This window comes from Taudactylus pleione, unplaced genomic scaffold (assembly GCF_031769625.1).
Source record: "Taudactylus pleione unplaced genomic scaffold, aTauple2 ptg000434l, whole genome shotgun sequence".
NCBI classification, from domain to species: Eukaryota; Metazoa; Chordata; class Amphibia; order Anura; family Myobatrachidae; genus Taudactylus; species Taudactylus pleione.
The window spans coordinates 5812886-5834400 of record NW_028284836.1 but is presented as its reverse complement, the minus strand read 5'-3'; the positions used below and the strand labels follow the sequence as shown (position 1 = coordinate 5834400).

General features: G+C 45.5%; 1 protein-coding gene across 4 annotated transcripts in view; it reads right to left on the bottom strand.

Moving 5' to 3' along the window:
• Positions 1–21515, bottom strand: part of NCOA1 (nuclear receptor coactivator 1) — a 369979-nt gene that overhangs the window by 79093 nt on the left and 269371 nt on the right. For all 4 annotated transcript variants that reach the window (XM_088447565.1, XM_088447564.1, XM_088447566.1 and 1 more), the window contains exon 4: positions 14081–14181. In XM_088447565.1, the coding sequence (XP_088303691.1) occupies positions 14081–14181 (101 nt within the window). The remainder of the gene's footprint in view (positions 1–14080; positions 14182–21515) is intronic.

The following is a 21515-nucleotide window of genomic DNA, read 5'->3' as shown; positions in this document are numbered from 1 at the left end:
GACCACCAGGGAATGAGCTCTGAATGTTACACTGACCACTAGGGAATGGGCTCTGTATGTTACACTGGCCACAAGGGAATGGGCTCTGTATATTACACTGACCATCAGGGAATGGGCTCTGCATATTACACTGATGACCAGGGAATGGGCTCTGTAAATTACACTGACATCAGGGAATGGGCTCTGTATATTACACTGATGACCAGGGAATGGGCTCTGTATATTACACTGACCATCAGGGAATGGGCTCAGAATGTTACACTGACCACCAGGAAATGGGCTCTGTATATTACACTGACCATCAGGGAATGGGCTCTGTATATTACACTGACCATCAGGGAATGGGCTCTGCATATTACACTGACCACCAGGGAATGGGCTCTGCATATTACACTGACCACCAGGGAATGGGCTCTGCATATTACACTGACCACCAGGGAATGAGCTTTGTATGTTACACTGACCACCAGGGAATGGGCTCTGTATATTACACAGACCATCAGGGAATGGGCTCTGTATATTACATTGATGACCAGGGAATGGGCTCTGTATATTACACTGACCATCAGGGAATGGGATCTGTATGTTATACAGAGCCCATTCCCTGGTGGCCAGTGTATTACATTGATGACCAGGGAATGGGCTCTGTATATTACATTGATGACCAGGGAATGGGCTCTGTATATTACACTGACCATCAGGGAATGGGCTCTGTATGTTACACTGGCCACCAGGGAATGGGCTCTGTATATTACATTGATGACCAGGGAATGGGCTCTGTATGTTACACTGGCCACCAGGGAATGGGCTCTGTATATTACACTGACATCAGGGAATGGGCTCTGTATATTACACTGACGACCAGGGAATGGGCTCTGTATATTACACTGACCATCAGGGAATGGGCTCTGAATGTTACACTGACCACTAGGGAATGGGCTCTGTATATTACACAGATGACCAGGGAATGGGCTCTGTATATTTCACTGAACATCAGGGAATGGGATCTGTATGTTACACTGAACATCAGGGAATGGGATCTGTATGTTACACTGGCCACCAGGGAATGGGCTCTGTATATTACATTGATGACCAGGGAATGGGCTCTGTATATTACACTGATGACCAGGGAATGGGCTCTGTAAATTACACTGACCATCAGGGAATGGGCTCTGTATATTACACTGACCATGAGGGAATGGGCTCTGTATATTACACTGATGATCAGGGAATGGGCTCTGTATATCACACTGACCATCAGGGAATGGATAATTTATGCACGCCCTGGAACGACGTTCAAACAGACAAACACGCCTGCGTTTCACCGACCACTCCCCCGTCACCACCCCTAAACGCTCACATCCCGTAACTCACTCTGAAATGGATTCCTATCTCCATAGGTAATTGCAGTGCGATTGCAAAAGCTAACTCACGCACGTGCAATGCGGTGCACAAGCATGCTTAGTACGCGCCACCGGCTGATCTGCGTACACTGTCGCAGTTGCGATCTGTAATGAATCAGGCCCACTGTTCACTGTGCGGCGAGTTCTACAAGAACTACAGCATATCACTAATAATCCACCTAAAAGGGGAATTTCCAGATAGTCAAACAGCAAGGGAAAATGTAACGACCATTATTATACAACGGCGGCAGAAGCAGCAGGGTTTCTGCTGAGAGATTTCTCTGCACGGTTTGAAGCTTTTCCTAGAACACACCGTATATATACACGTGTTCTAATGGTGACGATCCGCTGCAGAAGTGCTGTCATAGAGAGAGGGCCGCGGGTCACATGCCAGGCCGGCCCGGCTGGGGTTAAGCGCCACCACGTGCCTCGGTGCGCAGCCACATGACTTACTGCGCGCAGCTGTTCACCGCACTCCTCCGTCACTGTAAGACGGTCCTTGTTGCTGTGCCAGCATACATCCCTGTTATGTCATGGCTGGGAACAGCCTGGAACACCAGCGTGTTACCCTTCCAGGCCTCTGATCAGCAATGCTGGCTGTTTGTCTGGCTGGGGGCCTAATACAACAGCATCTAATGTACCACGGTAATTATTAACAAGTGCCACAGCCAAAACAGGAAATATGAAAACTACGCTAAACTGTGAAAAGAAATCTCTGACATCCACTCCCAGCACACGGCCGCTTGCAAAGGGGAACCGCGAGGCCTACTCCACCTGATTGCCTGCTTAACCCTATCACTGCCCCACTGCTCTGCCATCTACTCCCAGCACACAGCCGCTCGCTAGGGGAACCGCGAGGCCTACTCCACCTGATTGCCTGCTTAACCCTATCACTGCCCCACTGCTCTGCCATCTACTCCCAGCACACAGCCGCTCGCTAGGGGAACCGCGAGGCCTACTCCACCTGATTGCCTGCTTAACCCTATCACTGCCCCACTGCACTGACATCCAATCCCAGCACAAAATGTCTTGCAGCTGACACTGCATGGCCTAATCCACCTCTATGGCTTTAACCCCATCACTGCCATACTGGTATCTGACATTCCTTTCCAGGACACCGTCACTGGCACATGTACCACAAGGCTTAGTGCACCTTATTGCAGATTTGACTAGGACAGACCTGAATTATACTGTACTTTGATCGTTCAGAGTCCCGACGCCCCCCAAAATGACGGGATTAAACGGTCTCACTTTATTTGAGGACTGTAAAGAAGACTGTATATTGCCTGAAGAAACCATCACTTATTACACAAATGATGGGAGTACTATATTTAACCCCATCGCTGCCGTACTCATCCCTGACAGTCCCTCCTAGCACCCAGCCACTGCCTAGTCCTGCAGATTTTCTGGTTAAACCCCACCGTGACCACATAGAAACCATTTCTTAGCCATTCCGGGTCTGTCCGTAAAGTCAGCCACGCACGGGCGAGGGCGGCTGCTCGTCCGAGCGCCCATGTCAGTGGCCAATTTGGTGGCTAATCAGGGGGGGCTATCTGGCCTTTTGGCACAAATGCCCCAGCATCATAGTTTCTGATCATACACAACGTGCAATGTCTTAGAGGCAACAGATATAACTCTGGGACATGTTTCCATTGCCCTCCGAGCCCCCCCCCCCCCCCTTATCTTCCTAATGACCTCCCACTGCGGCCTAGATGGAGATAAGCCGGTCACCCTGTCAGGGCTATGTCTCTATCGGGTTCCTCCACAGGCTCCGAACGCAGCACAGAGAGGGCAGATAAACATTTCTTTTGGAGGCATTAATGACTTTGTGTTTTCTTTTTAAGTTACCGGAATGTACATTCCTCTCCCCTACTAGTATAAAACAGATTTCTCTCAATGACTCCTGCAGAGAGCGAGGGATGTTTTCATATCTTACACAACAGACAACGTGGCATGCTCCAAACGCACCAACGCACTGTGTGGAGTGATACAGAAAGACTGAGTATGTTTAGGGTCCAGCGGGCGTGTGGCCCGGCAGGACACACCGCGTGTTGTAGTTCATGAGCAGCAGCTGGACAAACAAGCAGTTTTCGGGATGTCACCATGGTGGTTACGTGATCCAAAAGGGGGTCAAGTGACAGCCATGATCCTCAGCTTGGGAGTATTCAGCTGCTAAAACATCATTGGGTCTAATTACAGTACATCTGCATTTTTTTTCCCATCCGCAACCTATATCTCTATCTATAGGTGAGCCCGGAGGCGCCACGTGTTACTCCCGGTTGTTTCCTGGGCCATAGGCCGGCAGCCATCTCCTGTATACAGGTTACCAGAGCTCCAGCATCTGGATGGTTTTTTTTTTTCAGAGCTGGACCCGTTCGTAATCACAACGTGCGCCTGAAAGCCAGTCACGTTTTTGCAGCCTATTCAGAGTCAGGGAATACATCAGGAGGCGTGGCTACAATGCGAGGGCGTAAAAGCTAAAAATCGCAGTACGTAATACATACACATTACAGTAAATGGCCGCACAGGGCAGATAATAAGCGCCGAAGTGGCTTGGAGCATCTGAAGTACTAATAAAAGGAGACGCAAATGTAATTTTGTTATTTTTATGACAACACTGAGAAAACGGCCTTCCCGTCCCCTGACGGAATAGGAGACGTACATTTTTATGTACAATTCAGTGCAGTGTAATTTGGTCTTTTAAAAGAAGACAGCCGCTGTTTCACAGTCTGCTTCCATTAATGGGTGTGTTTTAGTCACTTGCCCAATCACACGCAGCTTTCATCAGCGGTCATCATCGTCAGTTCGCAACTTTCACCTGCAAGTCACCTCTCCCTCAGGCATCTTCATGGCGGCTGCGATTCGCGTCCACATTGCCCACACACTCCCGTGACGCACATCCAACCGCCAAGTTGTAGAGTAGCAAGACCAGAAAACATGCACGCGCACGAAACAAAAAGGTGCCGCCCTCGTTATCCCGCTCCTGGTTTGCAAATAGGGTTCCAATGTTTTTTTTGAAACAGAAAAACAGCAGCCATGAGACGTGCGAAGCCTTAAAGCAGGGGTTTCCAAACTCGGCCCTCAAAGCACCTTAACAGATTTTTAAGGACATCCATGAATATGCATCGGTGACTTAATTAGCACCTCAATCAGCTTGCTTACTGCAGGGATGTCCTGAAAACCTGGACAGATATGGAGGGAGATGTGCGAAGCCCAGAAACGGTATCAGCGCACGTTATGTGCGCTGATACCGCTTCTCCCCGATGTATGATCGGGGGTCTGGGCGGTAAATGACAGGGGCGCTTTGCGCCCCTGTCATTATCGGCGCTGCTATCTATAAGATAAAAGCGCCGACGGCAGGGCCATGTACGAACAGTCATAACGCATGACCTTCTGGCCGGCTGTAGCTGTCGTTATCGACAGCTACAGCCTGGCGTTAGCCTATCCCCACAGCAGGGAAAGCGCTGTCCCTGCTGCGGCGGTTGCCGGCTCCAGGGCTCCACGCGGGGATCTCGCGATACTTGCGAGATACCGCGCATGCTCAGTGGAGCCGGCCGGGAGAGAGACACAGCGCATCAGCACTAGGCTGATGCGCTGCTGTCTCTAGCGGGTAGCGCCGGGGGGGGCGTTAACGCTCCCCCTCTCCAGGCCGATGAGATGTTTATACATCTCATCGGTAGTGCTTCCTGCTTCGCCTCGGTAAAGAGGCGAAGCGGGAAGCGTTATAGCGGCACGTTAAGTGCCGCTATAATACATCTACCCCAAGGTGCCTTGTGTAACCGCCATCTACACGCCAATATCAAGGGTCAGTTCACTGGAAGCATTGCACCTCATGCCGCAGTGATGTCACTGAAGTGTCACTAAAGGTGCATACACACGGTCAGATTTGTCAGACGAACGATTTGACCAATGATTTGAATTACGGACGATTTTTGACTGCGTTAAAATGAATGGAATCGTCCACTGCGAACACATCAGATGTCAGATATCGTTATCTGACCATCGGGAACGCGCATCGTTAATCGTTCAGACATGTCAGATATGTCAGATTTTCCTCCAGATATGGGCGATTTTTTAAATCGTTATCGTTCAGATCTGAAGAAAAATCTGACCGCGTGTATGCACCCATAGTCTTTGTATAAGAGCGGCTGCACTCTCAGCCCACAATGGGTGCAGCCAACGGCTCTGCAGCGCCGCCAGTGAAGGTTATAACAGCTCATAGGAAATAACTTCCGCTAATGATGTTAAATGAAGCGTATTAGGACAGCGGGTTCCAGTAGCGCCATCCTCCGTAAGATGCAGCAGGTCATCAACTCCCGGTCACAGGTCACCCCGCTGAGGAGACTGCAGCTGATTTATCCTTGGGCCTAATGTCTGTACATTGGGCTGTAATTGTTACTTCTATTACTGTATCCTTCAGAGCCAATGGCGCCTCATGTTCCACTGTGCTGAGAACAATAGGTGCCCGTACTATTGCCTATTAGCTGTACGTCTCACTGAATAAACACTACATAACCATTCCTCTGCCATGCACTATCCACGTCCTGATTATATAAAAGCAACAGCTATTTCTACATATATTTCTCAAAAGGGAACATTTAATTGAAAAATATTATTGAGTTTTAAATGAATCTGAAATACGGCATATACGGTACTAGATTTAAGACATTTATAGGGGTATTCAATATGAAAGGTTAACTTCCCTGGCAAAGTTAACGTTTCATATCGGAGTTTTTTTCTGCGTAAAGGTGTGGTGCGCGCTCCCGCTTATCCCCGTATTCAATATCAAATTAACGAAAACGGGAAACTCCGAAGTTGGATTTGCGTAAAGTTACAAATTTTTCCTTAAAATAATTGTAAGACCCCCCTAAAGTTGTAAAAACATGGGGGAACACTATGGGTACCCCCGTTTTAGCCTTTAATTGAAAGTCGGGGATTTAAATAGCCGCAGCAGGTGTTTTTTTCCCGACATTGAAGAAGTGATGCAGAAGAGCACTCAGGTTATTTTTTTTGTTTTTTTAAGTGGTCCCATCAAATTTGGGGTACATGAAAATGGGTACTAGCATATTTTTAAGTCCCTAAAGTCAGTTTTTAAAAATTCTGCATTTGTGCACCTGCCGCTATAATTCTATTCTGGAATACACCTGCCGCTATAATTCTATTCTGGAATACACCTGCCGCTATAATTCTATTCTGGAATACACCTGCCGCATACATGCACAATAGCCCTGAACCTATTTCCCTATTGTTTAACAATTTTTTCCCATTTTTTTTTTTGCACCCCATTTTTTAAATTAATTTTTTGGGGTGTCCCTATTTTTTTTTTAAAATTTTTTTTGACACAGTTCTTTTTTAAATGTCAGTCTCAGGGGTGCAGGCTATTTTTTTTAAGCCTGCACCCCTAAACCCCAATTCTGCACTTTTTTTCGACACCTATTCAATGATGAAAAGTTATCCCCGTTTTTTATCAAAGACTTTTCAAAACTGCGATAAGTCTTTGAAATTGAATATGGTGTAAAACTAAAACCAGTGATATTAATGCAAAAACGTTAAAAAGTGCGATATTAACGCAAAAGACGATGTTATCGCACCCAAATTGAATACCCCTATTAATCATTTTTGTTTATATATATTTTTTTTAAAGTTTATTGGCCACTAGGTGGCAGCATTCTGTGGCCATCCACTAATACTTCATTTTAACTCAGGACTTTCGTTACAATGGACCACTCACACTAATACATTTGTATTTGCAAACGAATCCGATCTTTATATACATAAATAACTAAGTGCCTTTAATTGGCTAAACGTGCACAGAATACTGAAATATATATTGCATTGTATCTTTGTGAAACGAGAAAGGCTTCTGCAAGCAAATCCTACATTTCCATATTTAATGTACTTGTATTGCATAAGATACATTCCTATCTATCTATCTATCTATCTATATACTTCTATAGTAACAAAACAGCAGTTTTCAGAATTATGATCGCATTTTGGGCTTCATGCATCCTGTCCTTGTTCTTTTAAATACAACTTAAGCAGCAATTTCACATAGCCTTTTTTTATATATATATATATATATATATATATATATAATAGCAATTTTTAAGTATGCATTTGATTTTTCTAAAGCTGGGTACACACACTGGAGCTTTGTCGGGCCGATTTGCCGTTTCGTAACGACAAAACGCCTACATTGCTCAGTGTGTACACTTAATATGCGCGCTCCCGCTAGTGACCTATGGAAAGTTAACGGAGGATGGGACAAAGGCCCTCATTCAGAGCTGGACGCTCTGAGCAGAGCGCACGCTCTGAATGAGGGCCGTCCTCCATAATTATGGAGCGTCCTCCTGGACGCTCGTATAGCTGTGGGTCACCACCCACAGCCTATACGAGCGTGCAGGTTCATGGCCGCGATGGTCTTGACCATCGCGACCATCGCCACTGCGAGCCGGAGCCTGCAGTTGAGTTTCTCAACCGCAAGGCCCGGAGTGATTTTGGCTCTATCAGAGCCAAAATCACTCCCACTGACATCACTAGTGATGTCAGTGGGGCCGGCTTCTGACGGTAGGCGTTCCCTTGGGAACGCCCCCGTCTGGGAGGCACGCCCCCGGCACGCCCACCAAAGGGGGCGTGCTGTCAATCAACATCGACAGCACGCCCCCTTTGATCAGACACAACGAGCGAAGGAATGTCCTTCGCTCGTCGTGTCTGGCACATGCGCACAACGGAGCTCCCTCCGTCGTGCGCATGCGCAGTGCACACCATCGACCCACTTGCGAGCGGACAGCCGCTTGCGAGTGGGTCTGAATCAGGCCCAATGATTGGTGCGTCGTTAACTCATTCAAGTGTGGACGAGCAATCCCCGTTCAAGGGCATTCGTTCCGATGTTGGCATGAATGCCCATCGTCTCAGTGTGTACCCAGTTTAAGCCATGCTACAAATCTTTATCACCTTTTCAAAATCTCTCTGAAGGACAGACAAGTATGGCTGACAGTCGTAAACGTGTGCGCGCACACACACACAATACACTGCTATATGGTTACAGGGCACCTTGTAATACACTTTTATATTGCACACTAAGTGGGCATATATCACACCCAGCAAAAACAATGCTTTAGCAGTGGACATTTTGCTATTATCACCATCAACAGGTTTTGCATTAGGCAAAGTCGTATTGTCCCCTGTGGGCTAATCGTTGGGGTGTGGCACCAAGTTATCAGCCCATGCAGCTACATACACTGTTTGCAGAACTTATAGATAGCCACAGACCACAATTGCTGAGATAAGCAGCTCTCTATAGAACAGCCCTGGAGATATTTGTGACTAGGGAAGGGGACGTTACCATATTTACACCGTTCTATAGATTGTACCGTGTCCTGACTTGCTGGCTCTTTCTGTAGCCGGCAATATATGAGTGTATGTAACTGTGTGTCACTGGCCTTTTGTGTTGGGTATGTGACTTGCCCATTTAGCACCTCTCTTGACTACACATATGAAGGCTGCCGTTTCGTGGAAAAGCAACTTCGCCAGTGTTTCAATTGGCCTCGCCAGTAAGTAAAGGACTCTGGGCCTGATTCAGACCCGGTTGCGAGCGCTGAGCGCTCGCAACCGGGTCGATGTTTGGCCACTGGGCATGCGCACGACGGAGCCGGCCCCGTCGTGCGCATGCGCGAGACCCGGCTAGCGACGGGTGCTCCGTCGCTCCGGGTCTCGCAACAAAAGGGGCAAGCTGTCGATGGTGATTGACAGCTCGCCCCGTTTGGTAGGCGGGTAGGGGAGGGGGGGTGGCTGGCAAAAACGGAGGCGTTCCCGAAGGAAAGCCTGCAGTTTGGGGGCGGCCCCACTGACATCACCAGTGATGTCAGTGGGAGAGCTTCCGGCTCTATTAGAGCCGGAAGCTCTCTGGGGCTTGCGGCCACGAGACCCTACCACAAGGGTCTCGTCGCAAGCCCAATGGTTGCGATGGTCTTGACCATCGTGACCATTAACCTGGCTGCTCGCAATAGCTGTGTGTGGTCACCCACAGCTATGCGAGCGGCCCGGAGGCTGAACTAAAAAAACAAACGCCCTGATTCAGAGCGAGCGCTCGTTCAGAGCGTCAGTCTCTGAATCAGGCCCTCAGTGCCAATGTTATAAATAAGGCAGAAATATAAAAGAGATAGGAGGGGTGTATAATAGATCGACAATAAAAAGGTCGACAGCTCATAGATAGACAAATGATTGACAAGCAATAGGTTGACAGGGACAAAATGTCGACAGGCACAAAAGTTTGACTGACAAAAGGTCAACAGGGTTAAAAGTCAGAGAGGTTCGAATGGTCGAATTACAATTGGTCGACTTTTTTATTTTGTAATTTAACCCTAACCCTCCCCCTAGTGCCTAACCCTAACCCTTCCATCCGTTAGAATAGCCCTCCCTTAAGGGCCTAACCCTAACTTTAAAAATGTTGAAAAAAAAACATACAAACACGTGTTGACCATTTTTGTGTCGACTGTTTGAACATGTCGACCTTTTAACCCTGACGACTGTTTACACTGTCAACATTTTGTTTATGCTGACCATCTGATGTCGACCCATTGACTGTTGACTTATTCATCATCTAGCTTCGCTCTGGATACCGATAGCAGGGCTGGAATTATTTTCACATAATAGACGAGGACCATATTCAGTTCAATAATTTGCTTGGAACCAATGGCATTAAGGAGCGGGAGTGCCATTTTGTGGTCTGAACCAAACTTTGCATGAGAAGTGGGGAGGCCAGGCATAACAGTGGCGTGGTCTCGTGTAATGGGGGAGTGACCCGCGTTTCCAATAGACACCACTTGAGTAGTGCGCGGTACCCCTTCACCGCTGCTCGGTCAATGGGCCATACATCCCAACATTTCGTCCTGACTGGGACAAAGCTGAGAGACAGAGCCCGTCTTTATTACTAGTTTTGCTTGTGTAAATCTCAGTAACACAGAAATGTTATTTCTCTGAATGATCAGACCCTGCTTTACGTTGTGTGACAGTAGATGTAAAACACACAACACCTCCATAATAAAGTCTATTTGAGAGTTCTGCTCTTCTCTTGTGGCAGCTCGTTCGACAGATGGAGAAATATATAATAAAATCTTCACGCAGAATAAACATGACACATAAATCTGACTAATCCGTGCCCTTCTGTGCAAATGAATCAGTCATATACAATGAGCATTATGTGACTGTATAAACTGCTCATGGGTTGAGCAGATCACTAGAAAACCATGGAACCAGCACACGCGTTTCACACACACACCCCATAAATTAGGATTGCGAGGGGAGGCATTTTCCTACGCACAGCAGACTTCCTGTCCGCAATCCCAGTTCAGGACACTGCATCCTCTTAGGATTTATTTAGCACTTAGCTACATATGCAATCTAAATAGAATATTACCTATCTCAAGTATGCTATGGGTACATGTACGTGGATTTGCGAATGTTATAAGTAGCTCTTTTACATACGACAACTTGTATATGAGGTTGTTTTGACCTTAAAGCTGAGTGGTATTTGGATCCATGTGCTAGTAACTAGTGATTTTGTTGGATCAGTGCCTAATATTCATGAGGCCCGGCTTGTACTTATTGAGTTGAGGCCTGGTGATGTTCCTAATGAATTGATAGGCTATACTCTCACAGCAATCACTGCAGCCCACAAAATGGCCGCCCTTATGGTGTGTAGGCGACAGCTACACCTTAAGATTACTTTTACCTTTTTTCCACACACGCCTCTGGAAAGGCCAGACATGGCAAAGTGAATGGACGAGCTTATCTGTATATATATGAAACCTAAAAGAAATAAGAGCTTGGGAATTTGTCTTCAAAAGAGGGACTCTAGTGCTAAGACAGGCTATCAGGATCTGCTGGAACTTGTAGTTCCGCAACAGCCACAGTTTGTCTACCTCAGGGTTAGTACGACGCGTTTTACAGAAGGCTGGAGTTTACCTACTGCGGCTAATAGTATTGCCAAAGAACGAGCAGACAGATCTTTAGTTCACGTTTTAACCCCTGGCAATTCTGCACAACACACAAATCACACATATATCAATTAGGGCTTTAGATACATTTCTCTCTGCCTAGGATTGTGCGAATCAAGTGCACCTTAGGAGTTAGTCGTACGGATTTATGAGCCACAAAACAGCTGCTCCCAATGAGATCTATATGAACTCCTCCAAAATTTAGGGAGTCTGCTTTAAATGTGCAGCTGGCGGGGCTACCTGTCTACGGAGATTAGCGACACCTCTACTAACACCTGTTTACCTCCAGAGATAGAGGCAGTAATATAATCACCACCACCACCAGCAGCAGCAGGCAAGGTCGTGCACTGTTTGGGGACATTAACATATGCAGTTCGGACTCAAGGACAAATCTCCTATCACCCAGCTGCCTTGCACCTGTTGACTGTGTCCTCTATGTACAGACGAGTACATCTTATTTGTAATAATAGTCCTTCACACATGCCCTGATTAAACCTCTCTTTGCCAGAGTAGCACATTAAGCTGTTAACGTCGGGAAGCACTAATATGAAGCCGTCAGATAACGTTATTAACGAAGGGTGACAATTGGGACAGCTAGGTGGCTGCTTATCCAGGGGTGTGAGGCCATAAACTTCTGCTTCTGTGAGAACATTCCTTTTCAAATGATAAAACTGAAAGGCTGGGCACCACATGTGGTATATGTACCGGGCAAAGGGCTGCCACGCACACGCTCATGTATGATTGCCGCTCAAAAAGGCTGTGACGAAAAAGAGGTGTCAGACGGGGAAACGATGGTTTACGGGTAATGATAAGATACTGTATATTTCATAATAATATGCTAGAACTAATGACAGAGGAAATTATACATTAAGTCATGAAGGTAATGCTTCGGATGGGAGAAACGTGACAATGAGCAAAAAGCGTGGTGCAAAAACCTGTTTGCATATAACGTTAAATAAAGGCTATGGCTATAAAGTATACTTAAGGTGGGTACACACTATACAGATATATCTGCAGATGATGGGTGTTCGTTCACACTGAACAACCGTCATCTGTGCCAGCTCGCAGGGCCCGTGTACCGCCCTCCTCCTCGCGGCTGCCGCTGTGTGTGTACGGGAGGTCGGCCTGCCGATGGACAGATGTGTCTGCAGATATATCTGTCCATCGGCTGTGTAGCACAACCACTGCGATAAGTAGGTGAACGCCGACGTTCACCGACATATAGCGGGTACACACTGCCCGACGGGCAGCAGATAAACTGATCGGCCAATGTGTCTGTCAGTGTGTAACCAGCTTTAGATTATATGTTGGATCATGGAATGAGCATAGTCTACTACTTTTAATTGGGCCCCATAATGGTACATTACAGTTTTGTTAAATACATACTTAAATCTGGAGTTTAGTGACGTCACTATGGTAATATGTCATATGATACATATAGTACAGTATATATCCAGGTGTGTCTGCATTGACTGTTTATAATGGAAATATTGTGGCCCTGATTCAGAGCCGGACGCTCTGACAGAGCGCTCGCCCTGAATCAGGGCCGTCCCTCTGAATTTAAGAGCGGCCTCCTGGCCGCTCGCATAGCTGTGGGTGACCACCCACAGCTATAGCGAGCGGCTAAAATGATGGTCGCGATGGTCAAGACCATCGCGACCATCGGGCTTGCGACGAGACCCTTGCGGTAGGGTCTCGTTGCCGCAAGCCCTGGAGTGCTTTTGGCTCTATCAGAGCCAAAAGCACTCCCACTGACATCACTAGTCATGTCAGTGGGGCCGGCCCCAGACGGTAGGCGTTCCCATGGGAACGCCTCCGTCTGGGCAGCCACGCCCCCGGCACGCCCACCAAAGGGGGCGTGCTGTCAATCACCATCGACCGCACGCCCCCTTTGGTGCGAGACCCATAACGACGGTTTGGCCATCGTTATTCGGGTCTCGTGCATGCGCACGACGGAGCCGCTTCCGTCGTGCGCATGCGCACTTGGCCAACATCGACCCGCTTGCGAGCGCTCAGTGCTCGCGAGCGGGTCTGAATCAGGCCCTGTATCCGATAGATAGATAGATATGAGATAGATAGATAGATATGAGATAGATAGATAGATAGATATGAGATAGATAGATAGATATTATACCAAACATGTGAGTGACATGCCTCATAATCACCACTGCTTACACGTGACACACACCTATATCATGTTATGTAAGACATTACATAGAAGAAATAACCCAGCGAGCACTTAGTGAGGAATCTGTGTGACAGTCACTAGAAACATGTCCGTGAGTCACTTGCTGACGATGCTGGTTGCTAGGCAACGTTCCATTCCGCACTGCTTCCCCAGACTGGGATGCGATACAAAGTAACAGGAGAGATCTCAGATCTCTCCAACATCCTTCAGAATTGCTTGTCGGCCTCATGCTGGCTCGTTAAACCCAACAGCACGCGGCACACTGCTGGGTACTGTGCACCCAGCGTCATAGTACGGAGACCGCAGACATCACATCAGGACCAGCAGCCATGTGTGCTTCACAGTAACACTTACATCACTTCAGCTACCCACGGGCGTTCAGTACATGCATTTGTATAGCGTTTGGGACAGTGTAATACATTAATGTATATATTTTCCATTGTGAGCTTCTTGTGTGCACATTATAAATATGTATATTTCACTTCACATACCTCTAAGAGGAGAGGACCCAGAGACTCCTTCTCAATCACGCCCCCGCTGCTGGAGGAGATGTCAGATTTTTGGACGTCGTCATCGGCGCCCGGAACTTTCTCTGCAACAAAAGAGTACATCAGTATTAGGCAGTGTCCATCGTACATCGGTATTAGGCAGTGTCCATCGTACATCGGTATTAGGCAGTGTCCATCGTACATCAGTATTAGGCAGTGTCCATCGTACATCGGTATTAGGCAGTGTCCATCGTACATCGGTATTAGGCAGTGTCCATCGTACATCGGTATTAGGCAGTGTCCATCGTACATCGGTATTAGGCAGTGTCCATCGTACATCGGTATTAGGCAGTGTCCATCGTACATCGGTATTAGGCAGTGTCCATCATACATCAGTATTAGGCAGTGTCCATCGTACATCAGTATTAGGCAGTGTCCATCGTACATCAGTATTAGGCAGTGTCCATCTTACATCAGTATTAGGCAGTGTCCATCATACATCAGTATTAGGCAGTGTCCATCATACATCAGTATTAGGCAGTGTCCATCGTACATCAGTATTAGGCAGTGTCCATCATACATCAGTATTAGGCAGTGTCCATCATACATCGGTATTAGGCAGTGTCCATCATACATCAGTATTAGGCAGTGTCCATCGTCCGTCCCCATACACCCAGCACTGACAAGCAATGACCGCTCCTCATGGATAAGGTCCACAAACTCTATAGTGGATCATATACATTTTAATAATAATGGAAAACATATAAATGTATATAATTCTATCTATATCCATCTATATATCTATCTACAGTATCTATGTATCTGTAGTATCTATCTACAGTATCTATTTATCTACAGTATCTATGTATCTGTAGTAATATCTATTATCTAATATCTATCTCATATTTCTCTATCCCATAGCTATCTCCTATCTATCTAATATCTATCTCATAGTTCTCTATCCCATATCTATCTATCCATCCATCTAATATCTATCTATCCAATATCTACCTATCATCTATATATCTAATATCTATCTATCTATCTATGTCATATCTGTCTATGTCATATCTATCTATCTCATATCTATCTATCTATCTATGTCATATCTATCTATCTATCTATCATCTATCTAATATCTATCCATCCATCTCTCTCATATCCATCTACAGTATCCATCTCATATCTATCTATCTCATATCTATCCATCTCATATCTATCCATCTCATATCTATCCATCTCATATCTATCCATCTCATATCTATCCATCTCATATCTATCCATCTCATATCTATCCATCTCATATCTATCCATCTCATATCTATCCATCTCATATCTATCTATCCATCTATCTCATATATTTCTATCTACAGTATCTATCTCATATCTATCTTTCTATCTCATATCTATCTATCTCATATCTATCTTTCTATCTCATATCTATCTATCTATCTCATATCTATCCATCTCATATCTATCCATCTCATATCTATCCATCTCATATCTATCCATCTCATATCTATCCATCTCATATCTATCCATCTCATATCTATCCATCTCATATCTATCCATCTCATATCTATCCATCTCATATCTATCCATCTCATATCTATCCATCTCATATCTATCTATCCATCTATCTCATATATTTCTATCTACAGTATCTATCTCATATCTATCTTTCTATCTCATATCTATCTATCTCATATCTATCTTTCTATCTCATATCTATCTATCTCATATCTATCCATCTCATATCTATCCATCTCATATCTATCCATCTCATATCTATCCATCTCATATCTATCCATCTCATATCTATCCATCTCATATCTATCTATCCATCTATCTCATATATTTCTATCTACAGTATCTATCTATCTCATATCTATCTTTCTATCTCATATCTATCTCATATCTATCTTTCAATCTCATATCTATCTATCTCATATCTATCTTTCTATCTCATATCTATCTATCTCATATCTATCTTTCTATCTCATATCTATCTATCTCATATAAATCTCTCTCACATCTATCTATCTAAAACCTATCTATCATCTATCTATCTCTCTCTATCTAATATCTATCTATCTCTCTATCTAATATCTATCTATCTCTCTCTCTATCTAATATCTATCTATCTAGCCTAGCAACAGTGATCCAATCTTTGCTTGGTGAGAAATGTATAATCTCCTTTGATTCAAGTCCAATTTTTTAAGGTTAAATGAAGGCTACAGCTCCCCCCAGGATTTCTGCTGTATCACTAACATACAGGAACAGTCAGAGCTATGTACTGTACATGACATTGGAATTTTCTGTTTAGTTTATTTTTTATTCCAGTACATAATATAACTGGCACCACACACACACACACACACGCTACATACACACACACACACACACACACACACACACACACACACACACACACACACACACACACGCTACATACACACACACACGCTACATACACACACACACACACGCGCTACATACAATACATGTGTGTGTGAGAGCCTGCATCCACTAACTGAAACAAATATCCAGCTGACATTAATTATAACATACTGTAATTACAATGTAGACAAAAGCATATTCTAGGAGCAAACAGCTGAAGAGAAACGCGCTCATCCTCCTCCATCGTCCCAGAAGCCAGTAAGTGCCGTATAGATATTAAAGTGAACCTATAGAACTACTTTCCCCGTTTCCAGGCAATGCTGGAGAGACAGCCAGAAGCCGCCATTCTAATGAGCCTCGGACAGCAGCTCTCACACAGACGACAGCCACTTACAGTAATGGGCTTAAATGCTAAATTTCATTAGCTCCCACTCTGTAACTTTCTTCCTTTTAAGAGCACTTGTTGCAATCCCCAGGAGAGACAGGCAGCGTGCATTACACACAATAGGCCTGGCTAGCACTCTGATGTCTTCTCACTGCTAGGCAACCGCTGGTACTTAAAGAACTACAACTCCCAGCACCCCAGAATAGAGGGAAATAACACCTCCTCTCATTTTGCTTAGAGATGTTCAATACACCACGATGACATGTCAAAGTGACCTATGTACAGCTCCAAATTTGCATTTATTTAGATCAATGGAAACAGACGGCGGTTTTGATACATTTTTCCAGCCTGGTTTAATAAGACGTTAGGCACGGATTTCCCTGCACAATCGTCCATGTACTATTTAATATTAAAAGCCATTTGCTATGTTAGGTGTTTTAAAGAAGTTACAATAATAATAATAATAAATTGTTATATCAGCCAAAATTTCTAGGTCATAAAATTGTTTTAAAATAATGGTAAAAGGATCATAATACCCAAAATAGAAGCTGCTAATATAATTAGTAACGATATATATAATTGCGTTTTTAGAATAGTCCCATTGGGCCTGATTCTGTGTCGGAACAAAGTGGGTTTGCGGAAAGAAATTGGCAACTGGGCATGCACCGAACCAGGGCCAGATTCAGCAAGGATCGCAATTGCAAAGCTGCACACAGGCTATAGATATATGATGTGTGCACGCAGGCTATAGATATATGATGTGTGCACGCAGGCTATAGATATATGATGTATACAGGCAAGCTATAGATATATGATGTATGCACGCAGGCTATAGATATGATGTATACATGCAGGCTATAGATATGATGTATACTCGCAGGCTATAGATATTTGATGTATACAGGCAGGCTATAGATATATAATGCATGCACTCAGGCTATAGGTATATGATGCATGCACGCAGGCTATAGATATATGATGCATGCACGCAGGCTATAGATATATGATGCATGCACGCAGGCTATAGATATGATGTATACATGCAGGCTATAGATATGATGTATACACGCAGGCTATAGATATTTGATGTATACACGCAGGCTATAGATATTTGATGTATACAGGCAGGCTATAGATATTTGATGTATACAGGCAGGCTATAGATATTTGATGTATGCACGCAGGCTATAGATATATGATGTATACATGCAAGCTATAGATATATGATGCATGCACGCAGGCTATAGATATATGATGTATACACGCAACCTATAGATATATGATGTATGCACGCAGGCTATAGATATATGATGTATGCACGCAGGCTATAGATATATGATGTATACAGCAGGCTATAGATATACGATGTATGCACACAGGCTATATATATATAAAAAGAAATAATATAAAAATGTATAAGTGATTAATAGCCTAACTGGTTTGTGTCCGACAACTTACACAGAGTGGCCAAATCGCTATGATCACCAGATTATAAGCACAGTAGCTGTGCAAGGACTGTGGTGGTAATCTGGTACAGTATGCTGGAGTGGTGCATCACAATACTAATAATGGGTATCTGGGACCAATTCATGGCTTCGCAACAAACAGTGCGCCGCGAATGACATTTTATGGGACTCAGCAATGGCGTACAGACAAGCCTTCCGCCTCTATCTGCATCTGCAGCAATCAGGGTAAGACGCCTCCAGTTTGCTCAGGAACCCCAGGAAATGGACAGTAAATGACTGGAAACGGGTGATGTGATCTGACCAATCACACCAGGCAGACAGCAGGGTGAGGAGACTGAGAACGCAGCACTAAAGCATGGCTCCCTCCTGTGCAACGTTACAGAGATGCAGGTCATCGCATGTGGGCTAATATACCCCACGAGACATACTGACGCAATCAGTACGACTTACCACCGGCCGGTTCAAATCCTGACAGGCATCGGGATTTCGGCGCCTGTCATTTGTACCTTGCCGTGATTAGACAGTCGGGAAGCCGGCGGTCGGCATTACGACCGTCGGCTTCCTGACCGCCTCCCCTACTGACAGTTAGTAGAATCCATACCTAGAAGAATTCAAGCCATATTAAAGGCAAACGGTGGCCCAACAAAGTACTAGCCCGGTGGCCATGATCATTTGGCCCCTCAGTGTGTCTGTTTATTGAGATCAGTCAGCCAGACACGCCGAGAAGTCTGCCATCACTGAACGCCTCCCGGACACAAGGGCTGCGCTTCCGCAGCTGTTCCCTACAAGAGGCTGCCACATAACTGTTTACTCACTGTAATAATAGTGTAATAATGATTATTTGTCTGGCTGTGTGATCTTCTCCTTTTTATATCTTGCGGGATCTTTAAACCACTTGGAGCAGCTTGTGAGGCAGCAGCCAGATCAGGCCCTGGGACATGCCAGCTCATTACATAACTGAGCACACAGCGGCCTGCCAGCTGCCAAGGCACTTCAGGAAGGCGGCTCTGTTGTGACAGCACAATGTGAGGATTGGGAATACAACACAGGGTGGCCAGGAATATGTGGCCCTGCGGAAAACCCGTCCAGCAAGAGGAAGCGCCACATGCACGGAGGGAAGTCTGTGCATGGCGGCCTATGGCAGGGGGAGAGCTGCCGCAAATTCCCTATTTTATAACCAAAACTGGGGGCTGGGCCAAATCTGGAGCGGACGCTTTGAGTATCCTAAATTAGTAACCCGACGTGCTATCCCCCTTCTCTCCAGCAACCCCTCCTCCATTATTAATATCACCGCGACAATAGGACCTCCAGTATAAGACGCACATATTCTGGTCTACGGAAAAGAGCCTATGGGGTCTTCCGCCTTTACATAACTGTAACTGTATGGGCTTTCTATGTCTTCAAATATATAAGACGAGTTATCCTTCCATCTACCTTCCATCTGTGCTCTACAGCCACGTCTTTGTATCATTCAGGGGAATCTTTCTACCCCGCTGCCTTCAGGCACAATTATATAAAGGGAAGATAGGGAGATGTTAGATTTAGACGAAACTTTTTCCCCCAATGACGTTATTTTCGCCGATTCCATTTATCCCCATATTCAATTTGTCTGACATATTGCCGGTGCGAAAAGTTTGCGCACTGTAACCAGCGGTAAAGCTTTGCCAATGGATACCCGGCGGAAAAAAGTGCAGAATCAGGGTTTTAGGTTGCGCCTAATGAGACCATTTAAAACCCCAAATACCTTTAGCAGGGCTAATCGGGGGTAGCCCCATGTCAGAGCATCTTTAGGGGGTGTCAGGATGACTGGCATCTTTAGGGGGTGTCCAAAAATGACTGGACTTTGCCGATTTAGGTTTCGCCGGGTCCCGTTTTCGCACATTTGCAATTGAATATGGGGATACGTGCGATAAGTTTTCGCCGGCAAAACCTCCGATGACAGCGAAAAGTCCGGACTTTTCGCTCCTAATTGAATATGGCCCTATGAGTTAAAGCTGTGTCATCATAAAAAAATAATTAAAAAAAAAATTGTACGACGAAAATATTATAATGATGGGAATTTCGCTTTAGGCAATAAGAAGATGTAAAATAGCTAAAAAATGAAACATATACCACTGTGAGGTTCCCCACTTAATATCTAAAGAGCCTGATTACCGCTGTCTGGGTACAGACTCGTTTGACTACATCCTGCTGCTGAATGTGCGTTTTCCGGTCTCGCTTTGCACGGTTTCCTATAAGTTACAGTCACAGCAGAATTATCGACTGAGGAATTGTAAACATACAGTACAATAGGCCGTACCAATAGTCTGCAAAGCATGGGGGGGGGGGGGGGTTTCTAATGTAAGTTACACATGGACTGCTGTGGTGTAGCTACCATTGGTGCAGAGGGTGTGCCCACTGCAGGCACAGGGGTGAGAGGTGCCCAGTGATACTAAATTGCGCGTATCCCTCTGTTGACTTGCGCCGGCCCTTCCTGTGACGCCTAGTAGGCTATGCCAGAATCATTATCCAGGTTTTGCTATGGGCCCTGGCATTGCGCTGCCTCACCCGTGTGATTAGTGGCCATGGGATACTGCGGTGTCACCAATGGGGTGGGGGGTGGGGAGTGGGCCAGCGCGGCTTTACATTACAAGAGCGGATATAACAGCTGCTGGGGCGCAGGCCGGAAACTCGTTTTCTCATCGTTACACATACAGTATCTGGTATAACTGCACACAGTTGGCGAGATGTATCAACGCTGTTATGTTGTTATTCATTTTGTTAGTTTCCATTCTATGGCGCAATGGTCAGCCCCACCATATAAGTTTGTAAGTAGGCACATTTGCAACTATATAGAAAATATCCCCCACGCTATTATGTGCAATTAAATTCTTAATGTCCTGGACAGAATGCCAGACACCGCGGGCAGAACACAGCCAGTGCAGAGCCTGACCTGAGCATAATGACATGTTGTGCTCTGCGGTGAACCTGCGACCATTCTGTCCAGCACAATCTTCCTCTTTGCAGCGATTCACGCGAACCCACCAGCCGTTCTCAGTGTTCAGCAGGAGTCAATGTAAATGCTGGCTCTGTGCGCGCCTTCTGGATCCTGCAGCCTATTTAAAGCCCATGCCATTTGCACAATGCAAGGCAATATAATCATTCCTGCATCTCCCCATGGATAGAGCATGAGACTGTAGCCCTGAGG